General features: G+C 33.8%; 1 protein-coding gene across 1 annotated transcript in view; it reads right to left on the bottom strand.

Annotated features, from left to right (window-relative positions):
- Positions 1–18,556, bottom strand: part of LOC136025421 (protein MAK16 homolog) — a 101,694-nt gene that overhangs the window by 15,460 nt on the left and 67,678 nt on the right. The window contains exon 6 of the mRNA XM_065701446.1: positions 3,539–3,658. Within this exon, the coding sequence (XP_065557518.1) occupies positions 3,539–3,658 (120 nt within the window). The remainder of the gene's footprint in view (positions 1–3,538; positions 3,659–18,556) is intronic.

An 18,556-nucleotide genomic window follows, 5' to 3' on the forward strand; every position in this document is an offset into this window, starting at 1 on the left:
ATGGCATGAAAATAGTATGAGCAGTTGTTTCGAGCAAAGGAATGCATTGAAAAAAAGAAAAAAATTGAATAAATATGAAAAAATTCCAAGTCAGGAAGGAAATTTCAAAAAAGAGTTAAATGACCATATTAAAAAACAATAAAGGGAAGGCTTTTACTTATTCTTACTTATAACACTGGAACAAGACAAGGACATTGAATAGATAGGATATTTAACAGATAGAAGATTTAGAAGGAGATTTAACATATAGCTGAAAATGACTTTAAAAGAAGAGAAGAGACATACAAATTAGGAAAGGATTAATAAAGAGAGAAAAATTATTGAATTGGAAAGACCCGACGAAATAATGCCTTTGCAGAAAGAAAAAGAGGGACATCCGAAGGGATGGAGTTCCGTAATAGGATTGATTGATATACTGGAGACATCTGGGCTGCTGTAGAAGATCGTTTTGGTAAAACAAATCGTCGAGAAGAAATACGTAAAGAAGAAAAGTACCTACCTGAGCCTGTCCGTGAGAAAAACTGCTGTAGGGGCGGTGGGAGAGTACCTAGAAAAGCAGAATGCGCAAAATAAAGAGTACTTTTACCTATAATATGATCCAGCGGAGCTATTCCAGTATCATTATAAAGATCAGAGGAAGGGTAAAGCCGAGGGAGAAGAAAAGTAGCCTTCATTGCCCTATTTTGGGCTCTTTGAAGTGAGCAGAGAAGAGATTTATTAGTATTATCCCAGACAGAGCAGCAATAAGAAAGGTAAGGATAAATAAAAGCATAATAAAGAGAAACCATAATATCAGGAGGAAGAAATGAGTTAATCCGGTGCAACATTGAAGACTGGCGGAGGATTAAGGAACGGGTGTGAGTTATATGCGGTTTAAAAGAAAGAAAACAGTCAAGATACACACCAAGAAATTTCACCATAGTAGCTTGTGGTATAATATCGTTCCCAAAAGTCAGGGTGATTGGCTCATGTACGTCTCTCATACGGTAAGGGGTCCTGAAGTTGACAATGGCACTCTTTCGGCTGTTAAGAGCCATACCATTTGACCAGCACCAATCCTTTACTTTATCAAGAAGACCTTGAGCTATAGAAGTGGCAGATGGCAGGTCAACTGCAGCAATGAAAAAGTTACTGTCATCAGCAAAAAGAACAGGGTGAACATGGGGATGAAGACCATCAACAAGATCATTGATGTAAATTAGAAATAAAAGTGGTCCAAGCACAGAGCCCTTGTGGGACACCTTTCAATATAGGCAAAGTAGAGGAAGAAGTACGGTTAACCAAAACATACTGAGATCTCTCTGAGAGGTAGGACCTAAACCATTCTAGTGGGACTCCATGCACTCCAAATAAAGATAGTTTAGACAGAAGAACATTGTGGTAAACCATATCAAAGGCCTTTGAAAAGTCGAGAAATAGACCCAAAACACACAAGCCCTTGTCCAGATTAACACGCACAAACTCAGTTGCATCAGAAAGTGCGTGCAAGGTAGAGAATGAGGGACGAAAACCATACTGATGGTTAGGGATGAGAGGATTTCCAGCAGTCGAATTAGTACTAAATACAAATGAAGAGAGTCGACGATACACAACTTTTTCAACAACCTTTGAGATGACGGGAAGAAGAGAAATAGGTCTGTAATTTGAAATTAGAGAAGAATCCCCTTTTTCATGCAAGGGTACAACGGTAGCAACTTTAAATAAATGAGGGAAAAAACCAGAAGAAAGAGAGAGGTTAGTTATGTGTGAGATGGGATGAGAAACAAACTGACTGATTTTTTTAAGGACATTATTACTCAAACCAAAACTATCAACTGAACAACTGCTTGGAAGTTGAGAAATAATACTAGAAATCTCAGTAGTACTACATGGGGAAAGGAAAAAAGACTTCTCTGTCATAGGAAAACAACTTACTCTACTCGGGGGTGGAATGAGAACTGAGGGAAGTGTGGTGAAATACGAATTGAAGGCACTTGCTAAGGATTTTTTGTCCACAACAGATCCATTAGCTTTCCTATAAAGAGATGGGGAAGATTGTTTGAGTTTCTTACGGGAGAGAGCTTCATTAATTACAGTCCAAACCTTGCGCAAATTCCCTTTACACTCATTAATTCGACATGAAAAATACAGCTTTTTTGCTAAACGAACTGAAGAAGTGAGCACATTTTTGTAATGTTTATACTTCAGAAGATCTTCCTGTGTCTTACTTTTACATGCAGCCTTGAACAAAGACGCCTTCATATGGGTTGCATTGATCAGACCTCTAGACATCCATGGGCATTTAGGTGTAAAATTCCTTGGCCTCTTTCTAAGAGGAAAATGCTTATCCAACAGAGTGCCCATACGACACAAAAATAATCTAGTTGTACAATCAGCATCATTAGCTTCAAGAACACTAGACCAATCATTACTCTGAAGACTATGTATTAAATTAGAAATTTCTCTATCTGTAAAAGTTCTAAAAGAAGACTCGCCTTTCTCGTCCACGGCAATCTCTGTTTTAGGCACAGATAGTGATAGATAAATAGGGAAGTGATCAGAAAGATCAGTGAAAACAAGACCAGACGAGAACTTCAAATTAGGAGAATGAGAAGTGAAAATATTATCTATTAAAGTGGCAGAATTTCTTGAAGGGTCAACACGTGAAGGAAAAAAAAATTGAAGGAAGTAGCCCAGAAGAAGAAAATACATCAAAAAGATGGTCACATTCATCATTTGATCCAACATTTAACATATTACAATTAAAGTCTCCCAAAACACAAATCCGTTTTTTAGAGAAAGTCCCCACACCAGAAAGCTGATCAAGCAAATCACAGAACAGATGTGTTGGAAAAGGAGGGGGCTTATAAAACAAACAAACAGTATCACATGCAAACTTGCTTATCAGATCAATAACAAGAGAATAAACTGTCCTACTATTAGACACCACCGATGTAAACAAGGATTCAAGGTCAGATCTTCTACAAAATTCAATACTAGATTTTATGAACAAAGAAATACCCCCAGAACACTTTGTTACCATTCTAGGGACATGAATAGCAATATAACCATGCATGTCATAAGCTGTAAAATTATCACTGTCAGATAAACATGTTTTTTCTGTTTTGTGTAGTGTTTGTTTTGTTTCTTTTATTGATACTCCGCTTTGATTTTTTGTAGCGGGTCAAAAATAAATTATTATTATTATAGTATGGGGAATTATCCAGTTTTGGGACAAAACTCGCCTAGGACAGCTTGGGTAAAAGGCTGCATTAAGCTAAATGACCAGCTTACAGCTAGCTACAGTAAACTAGCATGGTATACATCAGCTCACAATATTCTGGAATTATTCAGCTTTGTTGACTCTACAGAAAAGAACTTCATGAAGTTTAGTGCAAAGACTTGATTAAAACTTGGAATCGACGAGCATTACAAACGATATGGGCGCAAAAATCGATGAAAGAGTTAATCTATCTTGTCAACAAAGTTCGAGTGGTATGTAATAATAATTGAATTCATCAATTAAAGTAAAAGTAGGTAATAATACAGGATGTTTTACCTCTGTTTCTTCTTCGTCACTTTCGTTTTCCTTTTCACCTTCTTCAGCTTCGCTCTCCATTTCTTCAGCATCTAGGGCCTTGTCAAATGCCACTTGAGAGAAATTGTAGATGTCACCATACTGCAAAAGTAAATCATTTAATCAAATAATTAATTAAGGAATTACCCAATTTTACAGTCGTACAATTCTACTACTAACAACTCACTGCAACACACAGCCGCTTCAGGTCAACGCAGCTACGCATGCTCCTCCTCTATATTAATCTATTCAAAGCCTCCCTCTTTACACCCTCCCATAGAGTTCCTATTACCATTAAATTTTACCTACGACATCCTCAAAATCCAACCGGGTAAGACCTGCTTTTCGATAGGCCCTATACCAACGGCCAAAAAGGACAGTCTTTGGCAATCCGTCATCAATCATCCAACAAACGTACCCCAGCCATCTCAGCCATTCTCTCATTATAGTCCTAGAAAGCGGGACCGAAACACATTCTTCGTACAGCTTACTCTTTGAGAAACGGTTAGTCCTTCGGTACCTAGAACAATCCGTAGGCAATTTTTCTTGAAAACATCTGGTAAATCTTCCTCCGTTTTTTGAAGTGCCCACGCTTCAGAATTATACTTGACCAGTGCCATCACTGTAGCTTCCAATATTATAATCCTGGTTTGCAGACTTATCTTCCTATTCTTCAAAACTTTTTTCAACTTAAAAAAAAACACCCTGGGCTTTGATCATTCTACTTTTAACATCTTCACTGCACCCAGCGTCTTTACTAATAATGCTATTAAGGTAATTTAACCTTTCCACCTGATCCATCTTCTCGTTACCCAACATTACCTTTTTACCTTCCCTTATTCCTAGCCTTAGCGACTTAGTCTTCTTAACATTATTTTTCAAACCTCTTCTTGCACCTCTTCTTGAGAAGTTGCAAAATAGGAGCGGAACGATTTTTACCAAGTTTCTTATTTTCTAGATTAACAAAACAACAGAATTAACTAAAAAAATATACGAATTCCAGTAAAACTGAAGAGTGGCTTTTTGCTATCTAGGGAAGTAGTTGAATCTCATGAGTGAAACTGTGAAGAATGGATCCCGAGCCTTAATGGCACCCTGGAAAGGTCTTTTGAAGTATCTACCTCCACTCCCTTCCCCCTCATAAGGACACTGACCTTTGGCGAACTTAGAAATCTTTCTATTATACAAGTGAAATGTGCAGAAATACATCAACAGCTCAAATAAGGCACAAGTAAAGTGTTTAAGCTTCATAAGCTTCGTTTTAAGCTTCATATTAAGAAACACCAAACTGTTTCTCAAATCTGAAAAAAAAGCTTATCGTCAAAATTTAAATAGATCTTCGGTCTTCTATACAATCATCTAAGCCAAGATAGCAAAAATCTTCTCAGTTAGAACTTCCTCGAAAATCTCTTTTTTATTCTTATTTCCCGTTTAATTTGCTGAAATTACTGATTTTTGAAGAGCAAATTTTAAGCTGAACAGCCGTTTCAAATAAGTCATATGTCTGAGCTTCATTCGTTCAATTTGGAATCTTCAGTTTTCTAATCTTCTTAATATCTTCGTGCAGATAAAGTTCTGTGGTTCTTAATAATTTCCATAATTCCTAACGCTGATTAATATGTTACAAAGTTTTCCTCATTCCTTCAAATTAAACAAGAAATTCCAGCTTAAGCTGAGAAAATCAAATTCAACAGAAATGCTACATGAGCTTTAGGCCCATTTTTTTTGCTAATTCATCTTCTAAAATTTTGCTTATGACAGACATAATCTTTAAACTTATCAGAGAATTTAGCCCTTAGTTCTCAGTCGTTTTTAGGATTTTATTCTTGGTCCTTTCAAGAGAAAAGCACATTTCTGCGGTCGTGCCGTCCAATTAGCCCTACAAGATCGGAGTGAACAAGAAACACAAAAATATACCAAATATTTTTCAATTTACACTAAAAGAATATTAGCACGGCCGTTTCCAGGATTTTGTTCAGGGGGTGGGGGAAGAGAGTATATTTCTCAGAGGGGATAATTTTTTAATGCATCAAAAACTTGTTTTTATGTGACTTTAGTACATTTCTAAGAGTAAGACAAATATTATTGGGGTGGGTGGAGGTTCAAACCTCTAACCTCTCACCTGAATACGGCCTTGAATATTAGGCTATTAGCAATTTATCGTTGCTAATAGCCCATGTCCTTACAATTTACCATGTTTCTGATAGGAACTAAATTTGATTTTCTATAGTCAACATTAAACAAGTGAATTTCTACTACTTGAAAAAAAAACAAAAAAACTAATAATTCACATTCCAAATTGTCTTTTAAACTTCCATATCAGTGAAAACTCGACAAAGATAAGCAAGCTTTGGTGTCTGTATCTTTGACCCCACATATTCCTAATTTTCAGGATGTTCCCTATATTTGCCCAGAATGTTTGTAAAATGTGCTTGTTTTTATAAACGTTTAGTTTTATACTTTTTATCTGAATTTTTTTTTTTCAAGTTGTCTGTAAATCCTCAGGAAGTAAAATTTGCCAATACTGACACAACACTAGAGGATTATTTTGCATATTGTAGGAAGGATAGAAAATCGGGTTCTCCGAAATTTCCCCAAACATATTTTCATATTTTGCCTGTTTGTAGATTTGTAATGATTATTTTTTTGCGAGATTTTGGAGAATTAATTTTCTCATGGAAAAATCCGGGGAGAAATCCCAAAAAATTAATACATATATACACACACACTTACATATATATATAAATATATAAATATATATATATATATAAATATATATATATATATATATATATATATATATATATATATATATATATATATATATATATATATATATATATATATATATATATATATATAAACTTGCAAGAAAACATAAAAGTAACAGAGTTAAAAGGAAGGGAAATTTGTCCCCAAAATTTTGTACATCTCTAAGACTCGGTAAATCATAGGAGCAACGAGTATAGAAAATGGGATAAAAACTCTTTCAAAACAGAAATATTCTCAGGAATGAATAGTATAAAGCTCCCATAACTCCGTCTCATAACTCCCATCAAAGAAGTCTCAACAGTACCATAAAACGGCGTAATTACTAGTATTCAGATAAATGATGTTTGGACTCATTTTTTATTGTATAAGATGTTCCGAGCGGCTTCAAAAGTAAGCTACATTTCATAGACTGTTAAAGAAAATGCTAAATTTAAACAAGATAGAATATTTAATGTCCATCAGCCAACTGTAAAATAAAAGAGAAAAAACGAAGGGGCTCAGAAACTATGCGATAAGGAAATTTTCACTTGATCGTGGCTCATCTAATATGATGCAAATAAACACCGAGGATAAAGAATTTTAACGAGTTTTAGTTTTTAGCCAAAATTTTTAATTTTTTGAGGCGAAATCAACCAAAAAACCTTGAGCATCATTTTCTAATGTGTTTTCTAATGGGCCGATAACCCCACTTTTTTGTGGTAATTTCAGTCCACTTTAAATTAGACTTAAAATATGATTTTATTTTTACTATAGCATATAAAACCCTTACAGGTACTACAAAATAGGGCAATAAGAATACTTGGAAATTTCTTACATCGACCTTCAAAACTTGAAAATGTTTCGGAAACTAAAACATTATTCCTCTTCTTAAATTTGTTGGATTTAAATGATATACGAATATTAAATACTTCCATATGGCATTTTCAAATCCAAAATTCTAAAAATTATTTCTATGACAAATCTCTGTTAATCTTACTTCCTCGTTCGGATTGTCGGAGGTCTAGGATGTATCAAATTCCTTTTGTAAGCTCTGAAAGGTCAAGGTTTTCGATAAGATACCAAATACCCTTCATTGCTAACAATCATAAGCTGAATGATAAAATTCTGTTTGATCCATCCCAAAAATCTCAGCAAAGATCTCAGCTAAATTTAAAAAAGCAAATATTAAAGATTGTTTGCTAAAAATTTTAATATTCACCATTGATGATGGAAATTTAAATTATTTGTGTGTTTGTTTTTGTGTCCCTGTGTCTGGGACGGCCTCCCACGCCCCTCCTGCCTGATATTTATATATTTACTTATCTTTTATGAGTTTTTTTTCTATTTTATGTGTCTTCTACCGTATTATATTTTGAAATCATTATTACGATGAGATGTTGATGTTTTTTCTTATGTTTTTGCACTGTCCCAGCCTTACGAGCTCTGCTCTCTGTTGGGGCATAATATTGTTTGTGTATTTTTTGAGTTGAATAAAGAAAAAGTTGAAGTTTAAGTTGAAGAAGTTACTCGTTTTAACCTCACTCTTTACATTCCTCTGACTTTTCTTTTAATTTCTATTATTATAAAGAAAAATTAGAGAATGAAAAAAACAAAAAAACAATCCACTTAATCTATAAGTAAAACTGCATGGCATGGGCTGAAACCTGCTAAAAATGTTCTGACAGATCTGCAGACCTTTTTTTTACCGGATATATTAGTGAAAATAAACAATCTACAACCAAATCGAGATTAGGAATTGCCTCCTTGGGTCAGAAAATAAAAAAAAATGTCTTCTTAGTTTCACTGAAGAAAGTAGGCTACACAAAATATTATAAATGAAGTTGGAGCGATTGACATAGAGATGGTTCGGATGTGGTTAGTAAGCTATGGGAGGCCTTTAGACCCTCCCCCCCCCGTCCCAACGCCATACCAAAATATTTTCATATAGCGGTTTTTATCAGTGATATCTTATATTTATTACTTATTTCAAATATTCACTGTATTCAATCGAAGTTAGGTCCCTCTCATTCAATTCCTCAAATCTCATTCATTCAAAGGTCCCTCATCAATTCTCACAAACGTGCCTGATACACGCGACATTTAAAATGTGTTTAATAGAATGTAGCTTCGTGCATTAACATTGGTAACAAATGGATTGGATTATAGAATTAGCTAACTTATTTTCGTTTTCTGTTTTTCCCACCCCCTTTCCAAACGCGAGTCGTCTAAAAGAAATTCTCACAAACGTGCCTGATACACGCGACATTTAAAATGTGTTTAATAAGAGCAGCATTGGCAGAGCTTGGTGTAGCAAGATGTTTTTATTCTACAGATATGATCTGAAAGCCGATACAATACGATTTAAATTCTCGTGATCAATTAATCATGGTTACAGCAATAGGTGTAACTCATTAGAGCAAACCATGGTCAAAACAACCGAAAGTTTAAAACCAAAGGTAAAAAAAAGTGCTTAATGAGAAAAATTGATATTTGAAGTCGATACAAGAATGACATCTATTATTTCGCGTAATCTTAAGAGTAAAAGTTTATTGCGAAAACATATGATTCGGAATTTCAAAAAACGCCTCGAAACCCCTTGATATTGGAATCACCATGGTCAGAAACTCCATACAGCAGAGTTACAATCCCCCACTTTAAACGGGGCACCAGCACTGACATTGGCAGCACTGACATCCCTTTTTCTTCTAGATTACTAGTAGATCAGAGGAACATCTGAAATCCGTTTAACGGCTCATTTGAAAGCCTATATTCATAGCTACTAGCTTTTTATAAGTTCGTTTTGACAACGCCATCATAAAGCGCTATATGACAGCATATGGACCCATTTCTAGAGTGTAAAGACTGGGAAACATGAAAAGGGTACCATCATAATGATAAGGGTCGAAAACCGTTACTTGAATGCTCAACCCCCCCCCCTCTTGTATGCCCCCAGCCCCCTTAGTAAGTGAAAACTAAGAAACCTGTTCTGAAAAAAGTGTCTAATAAAAAAAATCATGTAAATTTTATTTGGGAATAAATACTCTTATTTATATTTTTTTAACAGTAAAAACTAATTACAAAAACAATTTCCATGTCGAAAACAATGTTTCTGGAATTTGAATCTTAAAAAAAATACTGTTTTTGAAGTTTATGCAGCATATATGTGCAAAACTGGTTCAAATAAACACAGTCATGATATTTCCCTATATTTCTAAGATCTTAAGGAACTAGCAATTTATCAACAACTGATCTTGTTTGAGTTTTTTAGAGCGTTAAAAATTGTGCATTATAATTTACTGAATTCATAACCGTTGAAAAGCTATTGTAACTTAAATTTATTTCCTGCTAGCTATTTAAATACTACTGCTCTTAATCCTGTTTCGTTGCGTCGGTTTGTGTTTTCAGTAAAGCGCATTTTCTTCTCTTATCAAGTGATTCAGAGTTCGTACAGCCTGGGAGAAGCCAACTTCATCTAACTTCCAGTGTTACTTTTCACATCATTGCTATGTTTCTTTGTCCCTCTTCTCTATTTCTTTGGTTTCGATTTCAATATTAAATGCATTCTATTTCATAACAGTAAAGTACAGTTCAATTTATCCCTTCTAAACTAAACAAAACGATAGTTAAATTTTTACTTCCGTATACTCAAGAAATTCTACTTGTTATTTTTTTGGAGTCGTGTCCAGTTTAACAGTATCCAATCCCCCCTTACTGAATATACAAGTAGGCTTTATACAAGAATTCTTAAAAAAAATATCCAAATTTGCATTATTTGTTGATGAATGATATGTACAAAAAATATTTTAGAAACTTTTTAACCAAATTTTACAAATGGACTAAAAAATCGGGGGGGGGGGGGTTCGGTTCTAAAGAATACTTTTTATATGCAAAGCCTACTTCAAAATTTTCTGAATATTTTATATGCTGTGAACTCTTTTCATAAAACTTCTGAACATATTCTAAAAATTAAAATGTGGTGCGCATTTTCAGTCAACTATCTATTGATACTTAACTATTTAAAATCCGCTAATCTAATTTTCTAATCTTTAGAGAATTTCCACAAGTTTGAGCAAATTTTCCCAATCTTATGCTATTTAAAAAAAAGAAGAAGAAAATACCCCTAGAAAAGAACTAGTAAACGTTCATTCAAAGCAAAAAAAAATATAATAATAAAATAAACAGTATAGACTTATTTTCGCAAAAGTCCACTAGGTCGTGATAACACATAGTGACAACACATACAGTAACAAAAATAATAACAAATGTAATGGAGTATGGTACTTAACAGTGCAACACAAGAAGTGTTATACACCCTACAAAAATGTCTTTCTGTTCTCACTTTCTATTCAATGAAACCCCCCACCCCTTTAATTGTCCGACAATCTCTAGTTCTAAAAAAAACGTCCACAAAAGAATTCAAATCTCAATTAAAATAAAACTTCCACAAAAGGATTCAAATCTCAACTCTTTTAGTTCTGCCAAAACGGTCACGTGGTGGACTGGTTCTTCATGAATATCACCGCATATGAGGCACGAGTGAAGAACTTTCATCGAGGCAAAACAATCCTATATTCCTTTCCTCAAGTGGAAGAAAGTTGCCTCTTGCTGTCATAAATCCGGAGAACACATAAATTCAAAACAGCTAAGAATTTCTGCAAGATACTTCAAAGAACTTTCCCTACTTTTAATCTCAGCTGTCATATTTTCAAAAGTTTCGTTGAGCAGATACCATCAAAAAAGCGACCACAAATGCCAAAGAAAAAAAAATCAGTTCCCCCAACGACTCTTTCAAGGGTCATTCCTGACTTGGATTCTCAGGAAGAACTTTTCTCTTTGTCCCAAATGACAGAAACTTTTTACAATTCCCACGAGTATCTATATCACGCTTCCTTTTCTTCCCAGCGCCAGAATTAGGCAATAAAGCAGGCATGGTGTGCCTAGACGTGCTATTCGGTGAGATAACCTATTACTTTTTTATCAAGACAAGTCACCTATTATTGTCAGAAAATCAAATAAGCTTAATTTTAGCAACGCAGGAAAGGCTATAATGTCATAACGGAAATAACGAAAGATATTTTTTTGAAGTTAGTAGGTTACATAAAACAATTAACGTGTACGCCAAGTTTTAAGTCCGAGGAATTAAAACATAGAACGTCTACGAAGTTCAAAGATCCTAGAATCGATATTGCCAGATAACAATTTTGCTTTTAGCATAGTTTTGCTTTATATCTGATTTATCCTCTATATCGTCAGAAATAGGGAAGAACGAAAAACGAAAAAAAGAAGACAAAACAACCAGGACAATTTTCAACCAGTGAATAATAAAATAAAGCAAATATTCCAGCGAGCCATCTTAAGATAACCAAAACAAAAGGGTAACTGAAAATGGAACCATATAAGAAACAAACATTCAAAAATTTGATTGCACTTATAAGAAAAAAAAACAAGTTATCAAAAATTTCACCATTGTTGTACCCTAGTAAAGAGCAAACCGTGAACTATGGTAGCAAAAACTAAAAGGAACTTGTCTAGTCAATAAATCTTTACAATTGGCACTTATTCAGACATACTCAGTGTTTCCTGGATTTAATTCCATGATATTTTATATGTAGTTCGAAAGAATATAATCAAGTACATCGAAAAGTAGTCCCAATGCCTCTAAAATGGCGTCAAATCGAAAAAGGAAAACCCTAAGTCGAGATTTGAAAATTCTCAAAAATTTAATGAAAATCAAAATTTAGCAAGATGTCATTGATGTCTCCTTTATTTAGTCTTTTTTCTACTGCCACATACTAAATAGCATACTAGGTGGTAGCAGGGTGATAATTTTTTTTAGTGGTAGTTTTTTTTAGGTGGTAGCAGGGTGATCCATTTTTTAGAGTTTTGGTTACTATTGAACCGGGTCGCTCCTTACTACAGTTCGTTACCACGAACTGTTTGATTGTCTCAATTGTATTTCTTTTTCTTTTTCTTTTTTTTCCTGTCAGTTCTTCTTAATTTGCTTTTATTTGTATTTGTCAAAATTTATTTGTTTATCTCCCTTTTCTTTCTTTATACTTCATCAGTGTCGTATTTTGAATTTATTATGGGCAATAAATTGATACATACACACATATAAAGTTTAAAAGTCAGCAAGTCCCATTGACACTAACAAAATGAGTAAACTAATTAAGCCCTCGGCAGCTCGACTACATTTTCCCGGGGGGAGGGGCAAGAGCTACCACGACCTTCGTTGTTACCAAGATTTAAATGGGATTATTTATCAGTTTTGTATATTTTCATGTATTCTTGTTTACGGGGGGAAGCTCCCCTGTAACACATGAGCCTCAGCCACTGCTAAACTTACGCCCCGGAAGTACTTTTTAGTTAACAATTAAATACACTTTGATATTAGAGATTGGGCATTCCGAAAGTATACACTTAAGCAGGAGGAGGGAGGCTTAATATCTACTATCTCTTGAAATTTCATTTCTTTACAATGTGCCTCGTAACTTCTTTAATTCTTCTTTAATTTAATCTTCGTTAATTTTGTATACGGTCCACTTAATTTAATATTATTTTATATCTATTTTCTAATCCAATAAATTCCAGGGTAAGTGCCTAGTCAAGGGATGTTGAAAAAGAATGAGTCAAAAGTGAAGAAGATATACCATTTCAGTAGTTACAGGCAATGAGACAAGCAAAAAGAACACCAGCTGACCTGAGATACGGTTTCATATTCCTCAATATTACAAAAATAGTTTATGGCCGTCTCCTAGTGAAGCGAGATGATTACTATTCACCATAGCATCATAAATATAATTCCGGATCATATTCCGTTTCCTAGTGAGACGGCATGGTTATATAATACGCCATTGTTACAATATTTTAACTTAGCTAACAATGAGATTATTGTTGTCCGAATATTTACTTGTGGGCTATATTTATGAACGAAGTTAATGCAAGCTCATGAGAGAAATTTACTGAACGAATGTCTTTGCTCTCATTCCTTTTTTCTCAATTTTCCTTTTTCCTCATCCTAATTTTCAAGAATTACCAACCAAATTTTTTAAGGCAAGCCGTATTCAGCTGCAGGATCTGCACAAACCGCTGGGATTATTCAAAGCTTCTAATTTTGAAGTGGCTATAAAATAATTGTTTATTGAGTCGGTTTCCCCTTTCTATATTCCTTTTTAGAAGCATAATAATTTAATATGCACTTTTTTAACGTCGTTTTAGTTTATATATATATATATATATATATATATATATATATATATATATGTATATATATATAACGTCTTAATACTTGATTAAATAAAAAAACAAAACAAGTTTTTTCAACTGAAAGTAAGGAGTGACATTAAAACTTAAAACGAACAGAAATCATTCTGTATTAAAGGGGTTGTCTCCTCTTCAACGCTCCGCTCTTTACGCTAAAGTTTGACTCTTTCTCACAACTCTACTTTTTAAAGCAATAAAAGACTTTACCGTAAAGAGCGAGGCGTTGAGGAGGGGACAACCCCTTTCATAGACGGAATAATTTCTGTTCGTTTTAAGTTTTAATGTCGCTCCTTACTTTCAGTTGAAAAAAAATATTTTTTTTATTAAATTTCTGAACGTTTTTTAGTTAATGCATGTTTTGATTTTGGCTCACCATGAATAAGTACAACGAAATTTGCAAATTAATTTTTTTTCTAAATGGCCTTCTCATAGTTTTGATCGGACGATTTTGAAAAAAAGGGGTGGGGGAGAAGGCCTAGTTGCTCTCCAATTTTTGGTTGCTTAAAAAAGGCAACTAGAACTTTTTTACGAACGTTTTTATTAGTAATAAATATACGTAACTTACGAATTAACTTACGTAACGAACTTCTATATTTTTATTACATATACGAGAGGTTCGCCCCCTCGTCAACAACCCGCTCTTTATACTAAAGCTTGAATTTCGTCCCAATTCTTTAAGAGTGACCCCTGATTCGCAAAGGCTGTAGAATAAATAGTTGAAATTACTAAAAATACTTTAGCGTAAAGAGCGAAGTATTGAGGAGGAGACGAACCCCCTTATCTAGGTAATAATTTCTTTTCGTTTTAATTTTTAATGCTGCTTCTCAATTCCAGATGAATTTTTTTTTATACTTATTTTCTCATTGTTTTTTTTTTTTTAATATTGCTAGAAAATCCTGCAACCCTCTTCATGGAAATTTCCTTCCTTCATGATAAATTCCGCCATGGAAAAATCCTCCCACGTAGCCTCCGGCCCCTCACCCCAAGGCAAAAAAGTCCCCTTGAAAAGGTCTGTACACTTCCCAATAACCATTACTATATGTAAACAATGGTCAAAGTTTCTAACTTGCAGTCCCTCCCCAGGGACTGTGGGGGATTACGTTGTCCCCAAAGACATAGTTATTAATCTTTTCGACTATGCTGAACAAAATGGCTATCTCAAAATTTTGATCCGGTAACTTTGGGAAAAAATGAGCATGGGAAGGGGCTTAGGTACCCTCAAATTTTTTGTTCACTTAAAAAGGGCACTACAAATTTTAATTTTCGTTCGAATAAGCCCTCTCGCGACATTCTAGGACCACTGGGTCGATACGATCACCCCTGAACAAAAAAATAAACGCGCATCCGTGATCAGTCTTCTGGCCAAAAAAACACAAAATTCATGATTTTTTTTAGATAGGAGTTTGAAACTTCTACAGTAGGGTTCTCTGATACGCTGAATCTGACGGCGTGATTTTCGTGATTCTATGACTTTTAAGGGGTGTTTCTTCCTATTTTCAAAAATTAGACAAATTTTTTCAGGCTCGTAACTTTTGACGAGTAGGACTGATGAAACTTACATATTTAAAATCAGCATAAAATACGATCGTTTTGACATAACTATTGGTATCAAAATTCCATTTTTTAGAGTTTCAATTACTATTGAGCCGGGTCGCTCCTTACTACAATTCGTTACCACGAACTGTTTGATAGTCGATGTTTATACCATCATGGTACTGTGGATAAGTTTTGTGTCGTCAATTAATCTTAAAGAGAAATATATATTCAGAATTATTCATTTTTTGGAGGGAGGGGAATTTATTAAAACAACCAAACACAAAAACAGAAAAACAAATAGAGAAAAAATATATAACAAATACAACACATTTCAATTAACATTTATGTCCCTAGAGACCTCGATGGCTTTTGCTTTTTGAATAATAGTTAGGTTAGGTAATAGTTAGGTTGGGGACTGGGGAGGTTGTTAATTTTAATTTGCAGGTATACATAAATGTATATTCCAAAACCGATAAAGCCATGTACAAAAGCATAAAGACTGGTACAGTCAAAGCAAAAACATACCAATTTATGGGCCCCCAAACCTTTTAAAATTACCAGTACTTGTGTGTTATAGTTACTATAACACACAAGTACTTGTGTATAGTTACATGCATAGTTACTTGTTGTATAGTAGTGTTATAGTTACTAGTACTTGTGTGTTATAGCAACAACACTTATTTCTTGATCTGTAATAAAAACGGTTTTCTGAGTCCAATCGGAGATAATAAGCTTAGCCTAAGCGAGATAAACACTAACTATGCAGGTGTTTTTTAATTAAATATCTAATATATAGAGTTGGTTAGGAATTTAATATAATGCAGTCTGGGCGGCCTGCTTTCCATAATTCTCAGTTGTAGTTTCCACAATATGTTACTAAAGAAATACATTTTCATCATATTTTGGTATGTTTCATTAGGATTAACATAACTTCACTTCTTTGGTGTTGCCGCTATAACAGAGTACCAAATTAACTATTGCCACTGTAAATCTAGGAGATGTTGGTTTGATGATCCCTACAAGCACCTCATCATTGCCATGATTTAACAAATCTCCTCTTATATCCATAAATTAATTACTCCCAAAGAGAAAATGTCCCTGTCCATTTTTTGAAGCACTGAATAGTGGGCATGTTCGCTGTCTATTTGAAAATAAAAACCCCTCTTGTTTTTTTCTCTAGTGGTGGACAATTGCCACAAACCAGAATCCCGGTTTCAATGTAATTTACTGTTGATTTTAGCTTTAAGCAATATTCTTCACCAAAACCCCCTTCAGTACTTCTACAGAAAAATAAACTAGCCGAAATATATCTTAAGTTTCATTCGGCACGGCAAAGCGCAATTTAAAACGAAAACAAATAAAAAAGTATTGTAGGGAAAAGGCATAGTTTTATATTGATATAATGACACTTTACCGATCACTATTCATAAAGAAAGAAGTGAGAGATACGTATATTGGCAACAGAATTAAAATATTACATAATATTATTTATATATATATATATATATATATATATATATATATATATATATATATATATATATATATATATATATATATATATATATATATATATATAACTGATTATTTCAATATTCTCTTCTTTCCCTTTTTACTTAACTTAAAACATTTTTTTCGAAAGAAAGGTTTCTTTAAAACAAAGTAAAGAGCAATATTGAGTTTCCTGTTAGCTTCTCATTTATCTCCTTTTATTTGTTTCATCTTTATGTTGGAAGCAATACTATTAGACCCAATATCCAGTTCCGTTTGATCGAACTCAACTTGGACGAGAGATACTTTTTCACCTCTGATAATCATGTACCTCATCATTTGGATTGACAATTAATTAATCTTTCTCAATAGTAATTAGCCTGAGTTTGACCCTCTTCTTCTCAGCAGCAATGAAATTCCACAATAAAAGTATCTATTTCTTTTAAAATATTGACGCTGTTTGAAAGGACATATTTTTTTTTTCCTTTTTTTAATTCAATGGCCGTAAATGTAAGCTGTTGTAATTTGCTGTTGTAAGCTACGGAGATGGTGTGTTTCAAGTTAAAGCTCCTAGATTTGAAGAATATCCTTGGTATTTTCATGAAAAAAAGCCAAACTGTCTCTCCCCAGATTTCGCAAACGACTTTTTTTGCATGGTCATTAAAAAATTCTTGCCCCCTCCCCTAAATTTTCCTGAATTGGCACTCTTGCGTAAGCACAAAAGCTAAATTTGAATTTGCTAGGGCTCATGATATGAACAACTGCAGACGATAGAAACTAATGACTGTAGCGTTTTTTTTTTTTTTTTTTTTTTTTTTTTTTTTTTTTTTTTTTTTTTTTTTTTTTTTTTTTTTTTTTTTTTTTCAAGCTACCAAATGTTGTTATAAATTATGAAATTTTGATAGTAATACAGATGGAATCTGCTCCTCTTCCTTAAAATTGATTCTCAAATAAACAAAAACTTACTGTACTAAAATAGAACACGACCTGCCTCCCACGTGGAGAGTCGTAGGTATTTCAATTTCTCTAATTTAACCTTTCCGACACTTTTATAATACATTATTAATCTATTATCTACCAAATTAGAAAGCTTTGTCTATTGATGACGGGAATTATTTTTACAAGGTCAAAACGAGGCCATTATTCAAGGTCAGCCGAAGTCAACAAGTATCATTGTCAACTTCAAACAAAAATATTTTTCTTGTATTTCTTCTGATGGAACACTTAAAATATTAGGAAGAAGAAACCATGGGCGAAATCGTCAAGATTACACAGCCAGGCATTAATAGACAAAAAAAGGAAAGGCCTGTGAAAGCCCTTTTCTCTTTTGTCTATTAATGCCTGAAGAGCTTATAACCTTTCTAGGCTTTCAATTTTTTTTCAATCCTAAAATTAAATTACATTTTTCTTTCATGGGTACTTCTACCATAAATATGTAGAAGGAACTTTGTAATAAGAAACAAATCTCGTTTATTTCTCGTCAATTACTGCCTGAAGATCTTTTAACCTTTCTAAACTTAATTTTTTCCCAATTCTACTGCTAAATCATATTTTTCCTATATGATTACTTCCATCGTTAACATATAAACAGCAATAAATAGTTCGGGGTACTGAACTGTAAGTAAGGAGGGACCCGGCTCAATCGTAATCGATACTCTAAAAAACAGAACTTATACGTCAAGATAATAACATATACATCAGTAGAATTGAATTTTCATTATGATGCCAAATATGTGAATTTCATTAAGTTTACTGATATAATTCGGGCGCCAGTTGTTGAAAATGTGAAACATACCACGGCGGAATGGGGCAGGTACGAGATTTAGCCTACCTCCGCCGAAAAATTCGAACGGCACTCGGAAAATACCAACAGCACTTGCTTGCGAGGGGTAAAACATTCCGAAACTTGATATCTTATTGTATTTTGGGGTTTTATGCAAGAAAATGCATCTTCCACAA

Source organism: Artemia franciscana, chromosome 3 (genome assembly GCF_032884065.1).
Source record: "Artemia franciscana chromosome 3, ASM3288406v1, whole genome shotgun sequence".
NCBI classification, from domain to species: Eukaryota; Metazoa; Arthropoda; class Branchiopoda; order Anostraca; family Artemiidae; genus Artemia; species Artemia franciscana.